At 57.6% G+C, this 20,568-nt stretch overlaps 3 protein-coding genes across 7 annotated transcripts in view; all 3 read left to right on the top strand.

Moving 5' to 3' along the window:
- The first annotated feature begins 78 nt into the window (after window positions 1–78).
- On the top strand, window positions 79–6,623 carry CNPPD1 (cyclin Pas1/PHO80 domain containing 1). The gene is made up of 8 exons (XM_051787894.1): window positions 79–329; window positions 546–648; window positions 3,063–3,144; window positions 3,735–3,855; window positions 3,946–4,074; window positions 4,250–4,311; window positions 4,541–4,658; window positions 5,156–6,623. The coding sequence occupies exons 1-8, from the start codon at window positions 261–263 to the stop codon at window positions 5,786–5,788; spliced, it is 1,317 nt and encodes a 438-aa protein (XP_051643854.1). The 5' UTR covers window positions 79–260; the 3' UTR covers window positions 5,789–6,623.
- Window positions 6,624–7,285: 662 nt separating this feature from the next.
- SLC23A3 (solute carrier family 23 member 3) lies at window positions 7,286–12,295 on the top strand. 4 transcript variants are annotated; one of them, XM_051787888.1, is made up of 12 exons: window positions 7,309–7,650; window positions 7,920–8,080; window positions 8,566–8,660; window positions 8,997–9,070; window positions 9,384–9,565; window positions 9,714–9,837; window positions 10,134–10,281; window positions 10,362–10,615; window positions 10,794–10,899; window positions 10,984–11,151; window positions 11,354–11,449; window positions 11,621–12,131. In XM_051787888.1, the coding sequence occupies exons 1-12, from the start codon at window positions 7,543–7,545 to the stop codon at window positions 11,953–11,955; spliced, it is 1,851 nt and encodes a 616-aa protein (XP_051643848.1). In that variant the 5' UTR covers window positions 7,309–7,542; the 3' UTR covers window positions 11,956–12,131. The 4 variants fall into 4 exon arrangements, with proteins under 4 accessions (XP_051643852.1, XP_051643848.1, XP_051643850.1 ...); XM_051787890.1 differs by lacking the exon at window positions 11,621–12,131 and adding an exon at window positions 12,147–12,295 and having other exon boundaries at window positions 7,319–7,650; XM_051787889.1 differs by having other exon boundaries at window positions 7,414–7,650; window positions 10,527–10,615.
- A 1,121-nt stretch (window positions 12,296–13,416) lies between these two features.
- NHEJ1 (non-homologous end joining factor 1) overlaps window positions 13,417–20,568 on the top strand; it is a 45,209-nt gene continuing 38,057 nt past the window's right edge. The window contains exons 1-4 of one of the 2 annotated variants that reach the window (XM_051787898.1): window positions 13,417–14,226; window positions 14,786–14,971; window positions 15,850–16,059; window positions 19,613–19,751. In XM_051787898.1, coding sequence (XP_051643858.1) covers window positions 14,786–14,971; window positions 15,850–16,059; window positions 19,613–19,751 — 535 coding nt within the window. In that variant the 5' untranslated portion in view covers window positions 13,417–14,226. The remainder of the gene's footprint in view (window positions 14,227–14,785; window positions 14,972–15,849; window positions 16,060–19,612; window positions 19,752–20,568) is intronic. The other variant, XM_051787899.1, reaches the window with a different exon arrangement.

The raw sequence follows: 20,568 nt of genomic DNA, 5'->3' as shown, positions 1-20,568 counted from the left end.
GGCGGCGCGTGCGCCCGGCGGCGGGAGGGGCGGGCGGCGGCCGCGCCCCCCGCGCCGGAACAGGAAGGGCGGGCAGGGGGAGGCCGGCGGCGCTGCTCGGCCTGGGAGCGGCTCCGCGGGCCCCGGTCCCGACACCGCGCTCGGCCTCGGCGCGCACCGGTCCCCCGGAGGACACCGGCCCTGCGCCCTCGGAACGGCCCCGGAGCCGGCCCCGCACCGCCCGAGGGGACCTGTCAGCGCCTGCCCCGTGAGCGGGCAGGATGGAGCTGGACGAGCTGCTGCTGGACGAGGAGGGCGCCTTTTCCCTCAGCGGGTTCCAGGAGTTCACGGTGAGTGCCCCCGGCCCAGCCTGGCCCCAGCAGGACCCGAGGTGATTCCCCGATATCCTCCGCCCCCGGAGAGCCCTGTGTGGCCGCACGGCGGGGCCCCGGCCGAGCCCGTGGCCTTGTTGGGCTCGGTGTAACCATGAGCTGGGTTGGGGTGGAGAGAGAATCCGGCACGGGGAGTGCTCTGGGCGTTTCTCACGTTCCGCCGTCTGCCTTCAGTTCCTGCCCAGGCACCAACAGCTGAGCGAGAGAGTGCGGAAGCGGCTCTACTATGGCTGGGACAAAGACTGCAGCCTGGATAATCTCTCCAGCCCCGTGGCAGGTGGGTTGCTGATTGTCCTCAGATGGGAATGCTGAGTCAAGGGGGTTGGAAGTAGCCCAAGGGGCCGAGACCAACAGGTCACCTGCTTCCTTCCCAGTGCCAAATCCCACCCCTGCCCAGCCTTTCCCGCTCAGTGCAGCACAGCAGGGCAGGGTGCCAGAGCCTCATGGCTCCTGTTCTCTGTTTTATTGCCCTGTCTGGCCCACTGCTGCGTTTTTGGCATCTCACTGGTGTGCAAAGTCCTTTAGGTTGCTTGTGGATTCCTAGGCAGTGAACGTTGTGAACCTGTCCCCGATGAGAGCTGTCTTGGACAATTTCTTGTGCTCTGCAAAATACCAGGAAATTTCTTTAGCTTTTAGTTCTGAGCACTAATGGAACAAATTCCTGTGGTGTGTTTGTCTGGATCACATCCTTTTTGTTTTTTCCTGTTGATTCAGCAGTGTTTGGGGGAGCAGATGGACATGACTGGGTTGAGGCTGAGGAGGTGGTGCAGGTGATGGTGGAGAGGAGTGGACAAGGGCAAGGAGTGGTTTACTAGAGGGCCTTCATGGTGTGTTTGTCTCAGTATTTGCATTAGCTGCTTGCTAGGGAAAAAGTCTGAAGTTGCCGGGAGGCTGTGTGATCTGCCTCAGTGAGGAGGAGGATGCTGGGCAGATCCAGGCAGGATCTGCCTGGGTGCTGCTGGGAGTCACGAGTTCTGACACGAGCGGTGTGAGGGAGGCTCGGGGCTGGCATTACACCGGGCTGCGAGGTGGGACTGTTCCATGGGATGCTACCGGTGTTTAAAGTTCAAAGGACATAGTCATGGAAGAAGACTGTTGAGGGCTATTAGCTCTAAGGACTGCCTTGCACCCAGGAAATGCCTTAGCTCTAGCAGTTGGGGGGTGAGAGCAGTGCACAGAGAATGTGTCTGTGGGCTGATCTGCTTTTACAGCCTTCCTTAACCAGCCACTGCCAAAAAACAGAGCATAGGGCTATGGCATCTCTCATGGTACAGCTGTACCACTGCTGTATGGCAAGTTTATGGCACTGCTCTTCAAACAAGTTAGAGACTTGTTGGGAGAGTTCAGAGGAGCAGGAGGAGCAGGAAAAGGTCCTTGGTATTGGGGATAGTTGCAGGAGGCAGTATGTCACTGACTGAAGAAAGAAGTTGAAAAGTTAATTTGTTCCTTTGGGAAAGGAGGAACAGTAACCACTTCAGCGCGCTGTGGCTGTGAGATGGGGACAGGGCAGGGCACACTGTTGTGAAGAATTTGATTTCATACTGGGACAGAGCCTAGAGGGACCTCCTGTCATTTCCATCGCTCCGGACATTGCCGCTGGTTCTGCAGCGGCACAAGGGTGGCCAGACAGGGTAGCAGCAGTGGGAGAGGCTGGGAGCAGTCAACAGGTGGCTGGAGCTGTTTCTGCCTGGCTGTGCATTATATTGGTGGTGTGGCTTGAATGGTCTGGGAAGGTCCCTTAGAGGTGCTTCCGAGTTTGGTGGTTGCTGTTTGGGCAAATAACTCTTCTCTTAGTTGCTGGAGAGACATGGAAAGGAGGGGTGTGGAGAGAAGAGGTTATGTGGTGATGCTTCCCCTGGGAGCTGAAAATGCAAGGCTGCTGAGATGAGCTCTGCTCTTGACTCGGTGGGACAAGGGCTCAGCAGCAAAATGGAGCTGGAGTTTCCTGTCTAAAGCACTTCTTGCCAAGCACCAGACTGTAGTGCTGCTTGGGATGCTCCCAGCTGGTTCTATCGTGTAGGGAAGTGAGATGGGAGCTGCTGAAGCCATCTGCCAGTATACGTCAGTCTCTGGCCTTTTGAGTGGGTGAATGCTGAGGCACATCTTGAGCACAGGAGAAGCAGGCTGAGATGAGCTGCAGTTACACTGTATCGCTGCTTTCATATTCTGTTGGTGCCTTTGGGCTCCTGCTCACATGGATATGTTGTACATCATCATTTCAGGAGCCCTAGGGTTGTGGTGCGGGGGAAGCTGGATCAATGCTGATGAGATCTGGAGGGGGAGGATGCTGCTGGTTGGAGGGGAGCAAAGGACTGGGAAAAGTAGTGTGACCTCAGGTGCAAAAAAGCCTCCAGAAGGGCTGCCTGAGGTTCTGCAGGGTGAGTGGGAGGATGTTAGCCTCTCTGCAGCTGACTGCTGGTGACTCCCCGTGACACAGACCTGCTGATCTGGCACTGCCGCAGGGCCTTGGTCACTCACATCCTCTTCCTGCTGTGGTCTGCCTGTCCTGCATATTTGTTTGTTCCTCACTTGTCCCTGACCTCTGATAAGGCCTGTCCTGCCTTCATAGTTGAATTTAAACTTGAGGAGCTGAGCAAATGCCAAGAATTGATGGGCTTGGAGGGAGAAGGGGAAGGGTGGGGGTGGACTGTGCCACATGGGGCTAACACTTTTGCTGCTTTTCTGTCCTAGATATTGCTGTGGAGTTGCTGCAGAAAGTGGCTCCCAGTCCTATCCGCAGACTCCAGAAGAAGTATGTGTCTCATGTGTCTCGGTAAGAAGCAAAACCTGTTCCTTCATGTCCTGTGTCAGAACTTGGAGCTCTGGTCTTTACCTGTGATTCACTTCTGTCCCTGGGCCAGCACTGGCTTTGTGCTTAGGCCTGATTAGTATCAAAAAGGAGCTGGGGGCAGGTGTCAAGGACAGCAGGCACACTGACTTCCTGACACAGCCAGGCCTGCTTCAGGTTTGTCCTGCTCTCTGGGGTGCAGGAGTGCTCTTGTTACTGTGAGTCTGTACTGGCTGGACCTGAAGCTCACTGCGTAACCAGGTTTGAACCCAGGGTCTGCCCTTGCAGGTGAGCCCTCATAGCATGCCTGGCTGCAGGCAGGGCTGCTCAGTTTGGAGCTGGCTGTGCCTGGGAACAGAAGCCAGGGCTTTCTGCTCTCCACTTTGCATTTCCTGCACTTTCTCTTGCTGCAGCTCAGGACACCCAGCCCAGAGCTCACGAGGCTGCGATCTGTCTAGTGATTTACTAAACCTCCCGCTGCCTACATGGGGAGGGAGCAGCCAAGTTGTGCCATGGTGGCTGGCATGTCTGCAGCACATGGATAACCTTTGTGTTGGTTCTTGCCTGTGCCACAGGGAAGCTTGCATCTCTCCCTGCTCCATGATGTTGGCACTGGTTTACATTGAAAGACTCCGGCACCGGAACCCCGAATACCTTCAGCAAATCTCATCTTCTGACCTCTTCCTGATCTCCATGGTGAGTGGTGGGCTGGGGGATAACTGGGTTGGAGGGAAGCCTGGAGGAGTGCAGTGGAGGCTGAGATCCTGTCCTTTGTTCTGCTTTTAGATGGTTGCTAGTAAGTACCTGTATGATGAGGGTGAGGAGGAGGAGGTGTTTAACGACGAGTGGGGAGCAGCAGGGAAGGTGGACGTCCAGACCATGAACACACTGGAGATGAACTTCCTGAGCGCTATTGTAAGTGAGCCATCACTGCTGCTGACTTACACAGAGCAGGGGAAAAGAGGCATTGAGGGGAGTCTGGATGTCTGTTTTTTCCCCCACATGTTCCCATGAAGGAACAGAGAAAGATGTGTCCGGGTGCTGGGTGGCCTGTCCTGACTGCACTGACCTTTCACTGCTGTCTCCACAGGACTGGAGTCTCTACACAGACCCTCGGGAGCTGTTTGAAGTGCTGAGCTGGCTGGAAGGACGGTAGGTGTCTGGGGTGGGGGCTACCCCTTCATCCATGTTGCAACCTCTGCTTGGAGGTAGCCCTGCTGCAGTGAAATAAGAGGTTGGGACACTTGTGAGCCTTTGGTAGGCTCTGCAGCTTCCTTCTACAGACCTTGAACAGGGTCTCCTCCAAGCCTGCTTGGGCTGAAGCTGCCTTGATGGGGAAGGTCCATGCCACATCCACCATTCCCTTTTTTTTTCCTTGCAGCGTGGCAGAAAAACAGGGTATGTGGCGTGGCTGGTTCACCTACACAGATCTGTGTGTCCTCATGGAACAGTCTGTGTGGCAGCATGTGCTGGGCCAGTTCTACCAGCAAGTGGTGAAGGTAAGGACATGGGAGAGCAACTACTTGCAAGAACATGAGACCCAGCAGGCTGTGGATTTGGAGGGAGACCCTCTTTTCCCCTGGGAACAGCAGCTGTTGAAAAGGGAAGCTGTCAGAAGATGCTGATTTGCAGCTGCACTGCCTGAGGCACTGCAGCCTGGTGCTGGGTAGTGTGCCCTGTACTGGACTATAGCCCCACAAGTCATGGTGCAAAGACGTGGTGGTGGCATGGAGGGAACAGGATGCTGGCTGGGATTTTGAATAGGAACTGTTAGCTTTTAGCTGGAGCATTTTGGTTTGTGGTACTTAGGCCCTGCTTTGGGCAGGCTGTGTGCCACCCGCTGTTAGCAGCATGGCTGCCTGCTCCCTGGCACCCAGCCCTAGAGCTGGTGATGCCTTTTACCATCATAGCTGCTGGATTGATCGTGACCATGCAGGTCATGACTGGCTGGGAGGTCCTGCTGGAGGGTCTGGGCTAACGGTTGGCTTCTCCACAGCTGGCCTGCCTCCTGGGCGTGGTGTACCTGACAGGTTTTGCTGCCGTCTTTGCCTCCGTCACCGTGGTGCACCGGTCCATGTGCATGAGGAGCATCAGTCCTGCAGCCCCCCAGCCTGCGCTGTTCCCCGAGGAGAGGAGGTACCAGCTGAATGCCCAGCCAGCCCCAGGCCCTGGCCAGCCCCAGCCCAAGCTGCCTGATGTCTCCTCAGCCAGCAGCACCCATTGCCTGGGGGAGAACGAGACGACTGAGGAGCCACGTCGTGGGAGTGTCACAGCAACTGCGCTCTACCTGTGGAGCAGTGTGATGACAGCTCTGTCCTACCCAAAGGCACCTGATCTAGCCCAACATAGGAGGCTCCCACAAAGTCTTTTCCGGAAAGTACCCACTGCCTGTGAGAGATCCAACCGTACCACCCCTGCTGCAGCCCCAGGCCAGCCTGGCCCCTTCGGACTCGCCGTGCTCCCGGCTCCTCCGGCGCTCCACTGCCATGCCTGCTCAGCCGATGCAGGCCCCACGTGGGATGCAACCCCCAACCATGAGGACTGGCTGGACCCCCTGGGGCTGAAGCAGTGCTTCTTACACACTGCTATGGATCTCAGTAGAATCAAGAACTTCATTTTTCCCAGCTAGGAGTACAGGGCAGCAACTTCTTTCCCCTTCCTTTGTAGTGTGGCACAACTCACTTCCTTGCACTTCTGGAAACCCTAATCCCTGGGGCTGCATGGGGCTGGAGGCCCCTGCATTACTTCCAAACCAGCATTTGTGTCCCCCCACCCAGGGCAGGGGTATCCTTCACTTTGGGGGCTGCTGGGACAGACTGGGGCAGAGCTGGCTTGCTGGGTGCTGGGGTGGGAACCTACTAGCTGAAGGATAGAAATGGATTGCCTTTAGGCTGGGATGCCAGTGCAAAGGGGGTGTTGTACCTCTTCCTATAGTGAGTGGGTGGCCCGTGGCGGTGTTGGACAGAGGTGGCATGTGGGATGTAGGATGCTGGGGATGTATGTGCAGGGTGGAGAGGCTGAGGCAGTGACCCTAGTCAGAGAGAAGGTTGAAGGAGGGGGGAGTGACTAGTTATAGCAGTAAAATTACACTTAGGGGCTGTTAAGCCACTTCTTGAGAGGTGCAAGGGTGACACCAAGGAGGGACCCCAATATGACTGTGCCCCCGGGAAAGGTTGTGCCCCTCTGGGCTTGGTGGGGGTGAGGTGTGGTTAGGGCTGAGCTTCCTTATCCTGCCTGTGTTGGGTGTTTTGAATCTGGGGTGCTCTGTGACCCCATCCGAGACCCCAGCTGTTTGTGTCTGTGAGCAAACAGTGCCTGACTGCTCTCAGAGCGGGGAGAAGGCACCTTGTCTTGCTGACCAGTCGAGCTCATCATGCCCCTTCTTTTTACCGTGGATTTTACACCTGTTTTTCACTCTTTTGTAGATGCAAATCTCTTCCAATAAAAGTAATTCTTGCTGTGTGCCTGCCTTGTCCTGCTGAGCTGCTCTGTGCTGGCAGCATGTCTGCCCCAGAGCAGAGCCCCATCCATCAGCTATGCCTGCTCCCTCAGCTGCTGTATGAGGCAGATCCTGAGTGCTGCTGGTGAGCTCAGGAGCACTGTGGAACCTGTCCTGCAGGGCTCAAGAGGAACCAGGCTCTCTGGTGACAGGAGGAATATCACTTCTGCTGCCTGTGGAAGGCAGGAGAGAGGAGGTTCCACATCCTTGGGAATGCGGGGAATGCACAGTCTCCAAAGTCTTATTAATGAGTGAGCCCTGCACAGCAAGGGCTCAGCCAGGTCACTGGCACATCCACCTCTGCCCCATGACAAAAACATGACCATCCCCTGCCTGTGCGCCCTTGGGATCCTTCCCAACCAAGCAGGTAGCTCTTGTCTCTGACATCCTTGTCCAGTGGTAGGATTCAGCAGAATGAGTAATGTGACAGATCCCCATCGGAGACCAGGCTGGACCAGGAGGACAGGGGCTGCTGTGCTGAAGAGGAACAGGTATGGGCAGGGCATACTGGGACTGGAGGATGCTGCTCATGGAGATGCCCCAAGCACATGGAGGAAGAGGTGTCTGTGCTGTGGCCCACCCAGCCCCTGCCCTGTGTATCACAAGAGGCCAGGATGGCATCCGGGCTGTGGCCAGTTGGCACTGCAGTAGTGTCTGGTGTCCTGGCTGTGGTTGGCTGTCATTTGGCCCTTGTAGTGACAAGCCAGAGTGACACTTGCATTCCTGGCCACAAGGGCAGGTTACTCACCAACTCAAGTTAATGGCTAACCCTGGGGCAGCTCCTGCAGAAGGTGGAAGTTCAGCAGTGAGGAGCCCTGAGGGGGGTGGGATCCCACCCACCCTCTTTGAAACACAAACTGGGAGCAGCGTGGCAAGGCAACAGCATGAATGGGGGCCATGGCAGAGTGCCTGGAGCTGGGAGCCCCATGCTCACATCCTGCTTCTCTCCAAAGATGTGCTCCTGGATGCTGACCTGTTGCTTAGCCCTTCAGGTGAGGGGGGACCATAGTGAGGAGCCAGAGAGACAGGATGATGAGGAGAGGGCTGGGATCTTCTCAAGTGGCAGGGCAGGGACTGCATCCTGTCAGAAAAAGGGTGTGTGGGACTCTGGCCAGTGGGTGCTGGGAGGGAAGTGGGTGGTGGTGAGTGCTGCCTAGGTGGTGTTAGTGGGCATCCACCCACTCAGGGCGCCTGGGCATGGGGAGCTGCAGCTTTGGGTACTGCAGGGGAATTGTGACTGCTCCATCTCTTCCCTGCACAGCACCTGGCCGTGCAGGCCTCCTTGCTCTGCATCTTCCACCTCCTCCTGCTGCCTACCCTGCCCAAGGAGCTGCTTCATGGCCAGGCCACCAGCGAGCTGCTGGCATGCAGCCTCTTTGCCTGTGGCATCTCCACAGTGCTGCAGACCACCCTGGGGAGCCGGTGAGCAAGGGGAATGACGGGGGTGCAGCTGTCACCAGGAGGTGGGTGATGCCATGGCAGGGCATGTCTCTGCCCTCTCCTAGGCTGTGGGAAGACAGGCTTTGCTGGAGGTGGAAAGGGGCACAAGGAAACTGTCTTGCCCTGTATCTCTGCGCAGCTGTCCCGTCCCTCTCACACATCCCTCTAGAAAAACCACTGTGCTTTCCCTCTAGCTCCTGCCTGCGCTGCACACACAAGGGCTGGGTATAGGATTTGGCAAAGCCTCTGACCTCTGCACACATCCCATGTGCTGGCACTTGGGATGTACTAGGACGTCCCAAGAATATACTAGGACATACTAGGACTGGATTATGTGATGACCTCCTGCCACTTTGAAGTTTCTAGCCGGTTTCCTTCCCACTCCTGCTCCTCTGGCAGCCTAGGCTTTTGGAGCAGCCTTCTCCCCTCCTTCCTCCCTAATGTGCCTTTGCTGTCCCTTTCTTCAGGTTGCCGCTGGTTCAAATCCCATCCTTTGAGTACCTGGTCCCTGCCATGGTGCTGAGCTCCCACCTGTCCCCCAGTGCCAGCACAGACAAGAATGGTGAGCACAGCCCTGGAGCCTCTGTGCCTTGGGGCCCAGGCCATGCTGGTGCCAGGGGAATGGCAATGATGGGATGCCTGGTACATGGAGTAGAGATGAGGGATAGCAAGGGATCCTGCCTGCTGGCCCCTCTGGTGATGGTACACAGCACCCTACTCACCCCTGAGTGCACCTGCAATGCATCTGGTCACCTCCCCAGTGTCAGGGCTTGTGGGGATGGGGATACTGGCAAATTGCTCCTTCTCTAGCCAGGAGCTTCCATGCTGTGTGCTCTTGGACACGGCTCCAGGAGCCCAGCATCCATGTGCATCACATCCCTCCAAAATTCTCTTCCAGGAACAGCCATGGCCAGCACATGCCCTGCACCACATTGCACTGTCACAGGGAGCCGGGCTGCCTCGTTGCAAGAGGTGGGTGCTCCCTTGCTGAGATGGGGGTCCCTGTCCTGCTCTATCAGCTTCCCAGTTTTCATCCATATACCTGCACCACTGGTCTCTTTTTCCGTCCCTCTGGGGGATTGCTATGAGTAGAGGGGACACAAGGGGATGCACAAAGGCAATGGGGATCCTGATGTATGTGCATGTATATGTTCCTCTGGGCTTGGGGTGAGCAGAACATGTGGAACAAGTGATGCTACTGGGGCAGTGGGAGTGTGGCCAAGGGAAAGTATTGGACTGCTCTTCATGTATCCTGCCCCACTGGCCCCACCCTTTCCTCTTGCAGGTCTCTGGAGCAGTGCTGGTCTCTGGGCTGATTCAGTTGGTACTGGGAGTGTCTGGCACGTGCGGGTGGGCAGCTCGCCACTGTGGGCCCATGGTCCTGGCTCCCAGCCTCTCCATCATCGGGCTGTCTGCATACAAGGAAGCCGCTTTCTTCTGCTCCACTAACTGGGGTGTAGCGCTGCTGTATGTGAGCTGGGGACCATACTGGTGTGCGGCTCCTGGGGCTTTCCTTCACCACTGGGACAGGGATGGGGCACCCCTGTGGTGCACAGCACATATTTGGGGCCCCACCACTGTGATGCTGTGTGGTGACCTATGCTCCCTTTCCTAGGCTCATGTTCCTTGCTGTCACCTTCTCCCAGCACCTGCGGTCCTGCCGCCTGCCCTTCTGCGCCTGGCCCCACACTCGGGAGGGCTCCACAGAGCCATCAGTTCCCACCCTGCGCACGTTCTCGGTACTGTGTCTGTGACCAGGCTTCTCTCCAAGCCTTGCTCTTTGGTGTGGGGTTAGGTGAAACCTGGAGCAGAGGCAGGGGTGAGAAGTTCTGGTGCAGCTCTGGGGAAGCGCTGGGAACCTAGGGTGTTGGGGCAGCAGAGCCTGGGATGCTCCCTGCAGGGGTAAGGGGAGATGTGGCATGGCTCCATGGAAGAGATGATAGGACAAGGACCTGCTGTCTGGGGCACAGCAGACAGTGCACTGGCCACGGCAGGCAGGGGAGGAGGGTCCTGAGGGTCCCCTTTTGCCTTGCAGGTACTGCTCCCTTTTGCTGCTGTCTGCATTGTCTGTGCCATCCTCAGTTGCTTCCACATACCCTGGGAATCACTGGACCTGGCCATTGCAGAGCTGTCCTGGGCCAACAGCACCTTCCATGCCCCTTGGGTCCGCATCCCCTATGCAGGTGAGGGGCAGCAGGGCTGAGTGCAGCCATTCACCTTTGGCTGGGGCCTCTATCATCCATCCCTCTTCCCTCTGCTGCAGGTGAGTGGGGGTGGCCGCTGCTCACCCCCCGGGCGCTGGCAGTGGGCGTTGCCATGGCCATCGGCTGCAGCATGAACTCAGTGGGCTGCTACGTGCTGTGTGGGAGGTTGCTGCGAGCCTCCCGGCTGCCCACTCATGCCTGCAACCGGGGCCTTTGCATGGAAGGGTTGGGCAGCCTCCTGGCAGGACTGCTGGGCACCCCGGGGGGCACGGCCTCCAGCATTGCCAACACCTGCGCCACTGGCCTCACTCAGGTATGCCAGGGTAGGGGGATAAAGGTTGGCAAGGGACAGGGAGGCAATGGAGCAGGTGTGGGGGACCTGTAGTGCCCAGGCTGTCACTGGGAAAGGCAGGTGCGCACGGCAGAACGGGGGCGGAGACAGAGTAGGGGGTGGTGCTACCCATCCTCACTTCCATTCTTCTTTCCGCTAGGCTGGCTCTCGCCTCTCGGTGCAAGTAAGCGCGCTGGCATGCGTGGTACTGGGCATGTCCCCGAGGCTGGCAGGGCTCCTCACCCGCATCCCGCTGGCAGTTCACGGTGGGTACCCTGCCCTGCCCTGCCCTGCCCCTCATTGCGGCACCTGCAGCCTGCCTGGCGCTGCCTGACTCCCACCCCTCGCAGGAGGGGTGCTCTGTGTCACCTACGCCGTGGCTGTGGGCACGGGGATCTCCTACTTCCAGTACGCAGACATCGACTCAGGGAGGAACATCTTCATTGTCGGCTTTGCCATGTTCATGGCGCTGCTGGTGCCGCGGTGGTTCAGTGCAGCTCTGACTCACCTGGCCACAGGTAGAAGGGACATTCCCCAGGCAAGGCAAAGCTTTGGGTCCCATAGCATGGTGACCACACATCTCTGGTGTCCTGGGAGGCTGGGTCAGCTCATGGTATCAGGCAGCTCCCTCTTCAATCCCTGGGTCTGCCATGGCTGCTCCAGCCCCTTTCCCCCAGCTGAGCTGGGACCTCCGGACTGATTCTGGCACTGTCCCTGCAGGCTGGGTGCCACTGGACCTCCTCTTCCTCTCCTTGCTCATGGTGCCTGTCTTCTTAACTGGCTTCTTGTCATTTTTTCTGGAGAACACGGTCTCAGGTGAGGGGCTGTTCTAGGTACTCTGCATAGTTCCTGCTCTGAGGGCTGGATCCATCATTTCCTATACCACCAGCTCTGCCTCCAGGCAGTCCTGCTAGGGTCCTGAGGCTGGTGTGGGCTGGGAGCATGCACCTGGAGGATGGGGCTCCCATCTCACTGCCTACCTCCCAGGAACCCTGGAGGAACGAGGGCTGCTCTCTGATCTGGCACCTGGGAAAGCTGGGGCAGGTGACCGTCACCCCCGTGGAGAGAGGGGAGAAGTCAGCCAAGCATACAGGCTCCCCACTGGGCTGAGGAGGCTGCTGCCATCCTCCTGCAAAGCCTTCCCCTGCTGCTTCCTCTGCCCAAGAATTGAGGAAGAGGAGGAGGGCAGCTGTGCCACTGAGCAGGGGACTGCTGCTCCAGGGGAAGGGACACACCTGCTCCCCAAACCCAGCTCTGGGGAGCTGCAGCCAGCAATGAGGCCAAGCCAGACAGAGGTGCCCGCATGGCACGCTGTGGCCTGACCCTGTGGTGTGGGGATGTCTTGTGTGAAACAAGGGCTGTGTCCCCAAGGCAGCTTGTGAGCCACTTTGCTTCTCATTTCTGAAGCCCATGTGGACTGGAGGGATCTGAGATTCCACCCTCCCAGTACAAACCTGATTTCCCTGCTTGGGAGCAAGATATAAAAACCTTCAACCAACTTCACCCTTTCCAGGGGTTTCCTTTCCAGACAGGATTTGCCTGGGGAATCCCCTACTGCCCTGAGGACTGTGACTAGAGGGCATGGCCACCTGGTGACTCTGCTGCTGAGGATGTGGGTGCCTCTAAAACCCACCATCACTCTGTGGACATGACTAGGGGAGGGCTCAGTGCTTTGGCCAGCCCCAAAGGACTGGCCTAACCCTACCCCTAGGCGTGCTCACCTGCCGGCACTGTGCTGAGGAAGGGCTGGCTCTCCACCTCCTCCCTGTTGTGTCCCAGTTGTGCCCATGGCTCCTTGATGGCAATAGCACCAGGTGCATAGTAATGCTCTGGCACTCCAGGATGCCCCAGGCTGGGGGTGCAACTCAGCTCAGAATCAAAACTCAGCTCAGCTCAAAACAATTAAGGCCCTTTCACCTACAGTAGGATGGTGCCAGCAGTGCTTACCACATAATTGCCCCCTAGGTATTGCTCTTGTGACTAAACCACCTAACAGCGGATTTCCCTGGAGAAGAAAACATGTCCTTTGACCTAAGGGGATAAGCTGAGTGCCTGGGTTGTTTCCCACTGCCATCTGCAGCAGAGTCTGCACCAGCCCTGCTCACTGCTCCAGCGTTTACAGCAGATCAGAGTCCACAGAAAGGACTCTGTTGCCTCCCCTCCATGTCACCTTCACCAGTCTGAACTGCCCTGGGTGCAAATTCGAAGGGAGGATGGACTTTTGCTGGGAGGAAGCTAGAGCTGGTCCATGGGTGTGATGTGCTTGGGCTGGATCACAGCTCCAAGTTGTGGCTGCCCCCTCCACCTAGTCCCAAGGAGGCCCTCAGCACCCAGAAACACCCAAAGGTGGATGCAAGGTGGAAGAGATGTGGTGGCACTGTGTGTGCAGGTCCCCAGCTGTGAGGCCTCTTTCCCCAGCTCTCTCCGATCCCCACAGCTGGGTCCTGTGCACCCATGGGCACGGGGTGTAATGCACAGCTCATCTTCATCCAGCCAGCACCCCAACCTGGCCCTACGTTCCAGCTGTGCACTAGTTGGACTAGTCCAACTAGTCCTGCACACCAAACTCTCCTGCACTCTAACCTGGCCATGCAACCCAGTCTGTCCTGTGCCCCAAAGTCCCTACCTTCTCTGCTGTTCCCTGGCACCTCTTCAGGATGAAAACCTTCTGAGGTGACCATCTGCCCTTGGCCCTGCTCTGAGGTGCAGCTGCAGCCTGCATGCTAGGGAGAGGGGTGAGTGGAAGGGTGTGTGAATAGAGCGTAAACGGGGGGCTCAGGGGCAGCACGTGGGTGCACAGGAGGCATTTTGTGGGAGCCGGAGGGATGGCCTCAATGCACGGAGTGCACATTGGGGATTGCAGTCAGTGTGGTTGCTGGGGTTTCCAAGGTCAGTGCCTGGGGTAAGGACGGGGCTGTGCTCAGTGTGGAGAGCACTGAAGGTGTGTAGTGTGCCAAGCTGGCACAGCCCTGCTCTGTGGTGTCTTGTGAGCCCAGTCCCCACACATGTGGGACAGAGGCACCTGCAGCCACAGCTATGGCTGTGGCGCAGCAGCCCAGTTCCCGCACAGCCGCGGAGAACAGCGGTGCAGGGTGCCTGCCCTGTGCCGTGCCTGCGCCGGCACCCTGGGGCTGAGCAATAAACCCGGGGCCAAGGGACATGAGGAATCCCTCGCTACCGCTGCCTCTCCGGCTGTACCGTGCCCTGTCCCCAGCTGGGCACTTGTGCCAGGACATTTCATAACAGGCGCAAGCGCAAAACAAAGTCGTAAGGCATTTCGGTCCCCACCAGCCGTAGCACCTCCTGCGGCAACTGGGAATGCTCTAGAGGGACGCGCCAGCTCGGTTCGCTGTCCTTAGCAGCAGCGGAGAAGCAGCAGGAGCAGTGACTCCCCATGCTCTAAGGAAGATACGGCAGCGCCCGTGGCTCATCCAGCTGCACCTCCCGGCGTGCCCCGGCCCCGCTGGCCGCGGAAGAGAGCAGCATGCCGGGAGCCGTAGTCTGCCCTCGCCTCTCGCCCGCGGCCCGGCGCCGATCGCGGCTGCAAGCCCTCGCCTCGGCAGTCTCCGTCCGCCTCCCCCTCCTGCCTTCGGGTAACGCCGCGGCTTCGCACAGCCCCAGGCTTGCGGGTACCCCGCGGGTGCTGGGTCCCTGAACGTTTTGGGAGGCATGGAGTCCGTCCTAGGGAGGAGCGGGAAGCAGCAGTGGGCTGCCGGCACTCTGCCGGTGTCGCTGCCGGCAGGGACGGCGCGGGCTCGCGTGGAGCGCGGGGACGGGATGCCCCAGCAGGAGGAGGACTGCAGCGTCCTGCTGCCTGCGGGGCAGCTTAATTGTTAATTTGTGCATAGAGGTCTAGTCATGTTGCCGTCAGCAAGCACGAGGTAACCCGGGCGGCAGCAGTTACACTGCCGTGCATCTGCTGGTGCATCTGGGATGCTTATTGTGAACTGTGGTGGGAACTGCACTGCACTGAGCTCCCCAAAACGGCCACCCCAGCTCTGCTGCATGCATGTGCAGGGATGTGAGTCACCAGAGCTGGCTGAGCATCCTCACCTCTGCGCTGTGGGGTGGGGCTGCATCGTGAAGGGGCCAGCAAGAACCAAGGTCTTCCTGGGTGGAGGCTGAGGCAGAGGCCTGATTGCTCTCTTGCAGATGGAGGTCTCAGAGGAACTGGAGAGCAGTCTCCTGACCCAGCCCTGGGCTTCTGTTCACTTTGGCGAGTCTGCTTTTCTTGCAAAAGTGTGCTTCAAGGATACTGGCTATATCCTGCTGATCTCCGACCTCAGTAGTGTCTGGTACGAGAGCGCAGACACCAAGGCTGTGGGACAGAGGTCCAAGGTGAGTGCCTGAAAAGTCCAGGGACCTTCTTTTCTCCTTGTAGCAGCTGACATCCCAGCATAAACTGCTTGGGGACACAATGACTGTTGGATCTGACAAGGCTTGGGTGCAAACACCAAGCCCAGGAAGTCCCTGGGCAGCTTTGCCCAAGCACTGTCATCCCAGTTGGCCAAACACTCTCCTCCTGTGAGAGTGGGCCAAGCTATTTAGCATGCTGAAGGCAACTGGGTGTTCACTGAGTCTGTGTGCAGAGGATGGCACACTCCTTTCACTTGTGAGTCGGATGGGCAGCTGGTTTCCCCAGTAACGGTGTACTAAGGAGGAGCTTGAAACAGGGTTGCCAACCATCTGGCGGCAGAGAGATTATGCTTACATTCATAGCTAGGACAGTCTCTCATGGGCTATCCTGTCAGCCCAGCCCCCAGAAACACATGGAGCCATGCCTCAGCTCCTCATTCTAGTCCATGTGTCCAGGCCCCCAGTGCCACTGAAGTGGCATGTCTCTGTGTCACATAATGGCTGTGCTGAATGGCTGGTGCCAGGAAGAGTTGGCATATGGTGGCAGCCATCCCGCAGCTCTGGCAGTTTGTCCTGCTGTCGGCTCTTGGCCAGCCTGTGACACTTGTGGTGGCATGCAGATGTGCTAGTGGAAACCACTGCACTCTGCCCATCCTGGGCTGGCAGGACAGGGGAGCCTTCCCAGCTTGGCTGGCCTGGAAGAACCAGTGGGGAATGTCCTGTCATAAGGTTGAATCTCAGGCCCAGGAATGGCTTTTTGCAGTGAGACATGGACTAGTTTGGCTCTTTCTGTGCTGTTTTCTCCCCGATGCTGAGCTCTCCAGGGCGTTGCTGTGCCCCCTAACCTTGCCTTTCCTTAGGAGCTGAACAAGCGGCTGACGGTCAATGTGTCCTCCTTCCTGAACCACTTGTGCAACCTGATGTGCCCCTTGCTGGCAGGGCAGCCAGCACCTGCCACCACCTTCTCCTGCAACCGCTCTGCCAGTGGCCTCATCCTGCATGTAAAGAGCGAGCTGTCAGGACTGCCCTTCTACTGGGACTTCCACTGCTGCCCTGCTCCCTTGGAAATGGTGAGCAAAGCTGTGGAGAGTTTGGGGAGGGAGTGGCCAAAGTAAGGGATTGTCTTCTAATGCTTGGAAGCTTTTGTATGATCTTGAGCCATGCTGGTGACTGTAGGTTGCTGGCTCTGCCTGCTGCCCCTCCCAAGGTTTACTGTCCCTGTTTCTTCCCACTGAGACCTTGACACCTTGGTTTTGCCTTGCGGTGAGGCAGGGATGGCCCAGCACATGTTGCTGTCAGGGCAGGAGGGAGATGCCCTCATGAGAGCCCACCTGGAGTTCTGCATTCAGGTCTGGGGTCCTCGGCGCAAGAAAGACGTGGATCTGTTAGAACAGATCCAGAGGAGAGCCACAAAGATGATGGGTGGACTGCAGCACCTCTCCTACAAGGACAGGCTGGGAGAGATGAGATTGTTCAGCATGGAGAAGTGAAGGCTCATTGCAGCCTTCCAGTACTTGAGGAGGATTTATAAAAAAACAAGAGAGCACCTTTTACATGGGCAAATAGTGATACGGTTTTTTAACTAAAAGAGGACACATTTATATTAGCTGCTAGGAAGAAATTCTTCACTATGAGGGTGATGAGGCACTGGAACAGGTTGCCCAGAGACATTGTGGATGCTCCTTGAAGTGTTCAAGACCAGACTGGATGGAGCTTTGAGCAACCTGGTCTAGTGGGTGGCATCCTTGCCCATGGCAGGGGATTGGAACGAGATGATCTTGAAGGTCCCTTTCAACTCAAACCTTTCTATGATTCTGTGTCCACTGTGGGGTGATGCCTTGTCAGTGCCCTGTAGAGCAGAGTGATGCTATTCTCTTTTGGTACACCTTGCGAAACGGGCCACAGGGCAGCAGGTACCCCTGGAGGACCTGCAAGTGATCTGTCATGATGGAGGGAATTAAAGCAGGGTCTCCCTGGCTTTTAAGGGGACCTGTCCAGGGGGCTGCTCAGGATGTTGCATTTCTGGAGGAAGCCCCTCTGCTGGATCCCTGCAGGTGGGACAGGGCTGTGGACCGGGGCTCCTACAATATCCTTCTGGACAAAATGTGCAGCATACAGCTGGACAGACACATCATGCAGTGGGTGAGCAATTGGCTTACGGGTCGAGCACAGACGGTAATAGTGAATGGGGTAACATCAGGCTGGTGATCTGTCACCAGTAGTGTTCCACAGGGCTCCATCTTAGGCCCTGTGCTCTTCAACATCTTTATAAATGACTTGGATGTAGGACTGGAAGGGATACTGAGCAAGTTTGCAGATGACACAAAACTGGGAGGAGCTGTTGACTCCCTTAAAGGCAGGGAGGCCCTGCAGAGAGCTCAACAAATTAAAGTATGGGCAATCACCAACCATATGAAGTTCAACAAGGAAAAGTGCCAGATTCTGCACCTTGGATGGTGCAACCTGGGGAATGAGATGCTGGAAGACAGTGCTGGGGAAAGGGACCCAGGGATCCTGGTCAATGGCAAGTTGAATATGAGTCAGCAGTGCCCTGGCAGCCAGGAGGGCCAACTGCGTTCTGGGGGCATCAGGCAAAGCATCGCCAGCCAGTCAAGGGAGGGGATTGTCTTGCTCTGCTCTGCCCTGGTGCGGCCTCACCTTGAATATTGTGTGCAGTTTTGGGCACCACAATATAAGAAAAATATAAAGCTATTGGAGAGTGTGCAGAGGAGGACAACAAAGATGGTGAAGGGTGTTGAGGGGAAGACGTATGAGGAGCAGCTGAGGGCACTTGGTCTGTTCAGCCTGGAGGAGACTGAGGGGAGACCTCATTGCAGTTACAACTTCCTTGTGAGGGGAAGAGGGGGGGCAGGCACTGATCTCTTCTCTCTGGTGACCAGTGGCAGAACCTAAGGGAATGGCCTGAAGTTGTGTCACAGGAGCTTTAGGTTGGATATTAGAAAAAGGTTCTTCACCCAGACGGTGGTTGGGTGCTGGAACAGGCTCCCCAGGGAAGTGATCACAGCACCAAGCCTGACAGAGTTCAAGCATTTGGATGATATTCTCAAGCACATGGTGTGACTCCTGGGGATGGTCCTGTGCAGGGCTAAGTATTGGAATCCATGATCCTCATGGGTCCCGTACAACAGCATTTTCTGTGATTCTGTGATCCCCCGGGGCCCTTCGTCCCTGCGCGCACAAGAGGGCGCCCGGCGCCCGCGAACCGGCCCGGCGGGAGCCTCCGGCGGAGCCCCGGCCCCGGGCCGGCCCTGCGGCTCCGCTGCCGGCGGGAGGCAGCGCCCTACAGCCCCGGCACTCCGCTCCCGGAGGGTCGCGCTGCGGAGCACGGCTCCTCTCCCCAGAAACCGCTGTGCTTGAGCATCACCGGTGGAGAGCCGGGCTGCTGCGGGACCTGTCCTCACCGTCAAGGTCGGACTGGGGAGCAAATAATCGGGGTCTCGGCTTCGCTTGCCTCAGGGGTTTAATGTCCCTCCTCGAGCAAGGCTCGCGGAGGCTGAGCTGAGGAGGTGCAAAGCTTATGCTCTCAGCTGCTCCTCTCCTTTAGCTTGGACACACACTGGAGGTCTGCAAGGCACCACAGAGGTGGGAAGCGGTTGGAGTCCTGAGCATGGTTGGTGTGGATGCTGCAATGAAACCAACTCTGCCCCAGCCAGGGGCTTGAGGTGGGCACAGAGGCCACCTGTCTTGCCCTGTCCCATCCCTGCTGTGGATGGTGCACTCTGAATGCATGGGTGGGTGATGACTGCCACTTCTGTGGCTTGTGCCTGAGTGTGTGAGCAGAGCGTGGAGGTCACTTGTCACAGGAGCAAGAATGCTTTAGGAGCAATGCTGGGTTTGCTGTCCTCTCACCTGTGGGCTCAGCCTAGCCACAGAGACAAGGGGTATGATGGGTTGGGGAGATCTCAAATACCCTGCCAGAGACTGAAGAAGGTGATTTGAGGGAGGCTGCTTCATGTGCCTGCTGGGCCAGAGTAGCCAAGCCTGGCTCTGGGGCAGTGGACATGCCCAGGGCTTGTGTGGGTGTAAGCTCGGGGTGGCACTAATGGGCTGTGATGGGGAGCTGCAACCTCCGTGAGTCCTATGTGTTGGGGTCTCTTCTGCTTGTGATCTTACCTCCCTGAGAGAGTCTCTCCTGTTCCTCAAGCTGCAGTTTGATACCTTGCAGTTTTTTGCCCAACTGTGCCTGTTTCCTGCATAAGAACATGCCATGAGGTATGCAGAGCCTTGGGGAGGGTCTGGGTGGCACATGGGGACTCTCTGCCTCCTGCTGCACCTCAAATGGTGGATGGAGCATTGCCTATCCCTGCACACTATTCCCACTGGGCTCTCCCACCTAAGCTCTCCCCTGCTACGGCCCACAGCTGTGAAAGGATGGAACTTGGATAGAGGGATGAGTCCCACAGCATCTGGCCTACCTTCTTCCAGCTCACATCTTTTGACCACTTCCCACTGTATTTGGGTGAGATGTGGGGTATTTTGGGGAGCCCTGTGTGTGACCTGGGCTTCAGCTCTTGCTAGGACCTTGCTGGCTGTCCTGCTTTGACCACTCTATGTGCCTCCCTGAGCCTGGACCTTTCCTAGAGTGTCCCTCCTCCATCATAGGTGTCCCGTCACCTCGTGCGGCCCTTGATTCGGATGAACCTGGCGCTGCAGCACCAGGTGCAAGAGCTGATCTCCCTGGTGCTCCAGAAGGATGCTGAGATTGAAGATTACAGGGAGAGCGGGGCCACTCTCAGCAGAGGTGAGGAGGAATACCTGGGGCAGGGAGCGACTTTCCTCCTTAGCACAGGACTGGTGTGCTCTGCTCCCTCTGGTGATTACTCAGCCAGGCTTGTGCTTCCTGTTGAGCTGAGCCAGCAGCATGATGGTAGCCAGAAGGCTGGGGAAAAGCCCCTGGGGAGAACTGGGGGAGGAACAGCCCTTGACCGATAGCTGGAGGAGTTGGGGAGTTACCAAGGGGTTCTCCACTACTCCGAGAGCACCTGGCTGGTCCCCAGGAGCTGGCGGGGATGCCAGCAAGGGCTGGTCCTGTAGAGGTGTCAGGCTCCCTTCCCGAACACAGTAGCTCACTGAGTGCTTGGAGAGCAAGCAGGGGCTCCTGGCTCTCTCATACATGGAAAGTGCAACGATACTCATTGCTCCCCCTCCAGCGCCCAGCCCACTTTGCCATCAGGCAGAACAGGCAGGCAGTAGCCCTCTTAGGGGTAGGATGTGGGTCAGGACCTGCCGGGGGGAGCCACCTTAGAGGGCAGTTTGTCCTCCACCCATGGAGGTTGGCTGGATGCTCGTTTTTGGGTTGTCCCTTGCTAGTGCCGTGCTTTGTCCTGCCGCCACAGGTGATACCTGCCCTTCTGTGGAAACCTTGCCCCCTTGGATGTGGGGACTGATGGGGGTCAGCCCTGGCTTTTATATCATGTCCAGGAAGGTGATGTGGTCTCATGACAGGTGCCCCACCACAGGAGCCTGGATCTGCCCCACAGGTGCACTAGAGATGCATCAGCTGGCTGCGCTCCCCTCTCTCCTGCTGCGTGCCAGTTCTGCAGGACTCAGAGCAGCCA

Source organism: Manacus candei, unplaced genomic scaffold (assembly GCF_025592945.1).
Source record: "Manacus candei isolate 608988 ecotype Guabito, Panama unplaced genomic scaffold, ASM2559294v1 h1tg000023l, whole genome shotgun sequence".
Lineage (NCBI taxonomy): Eukaryota > Metazoa > Chordata > Aves > Passeriformes > Pipridae > Manacus > Manacus candei.
The sequence above is the reverse complement of the archived record's forward strand: the minus strand, read 5'-3'. Positions and strand labels throughout refer to the sequence as shown.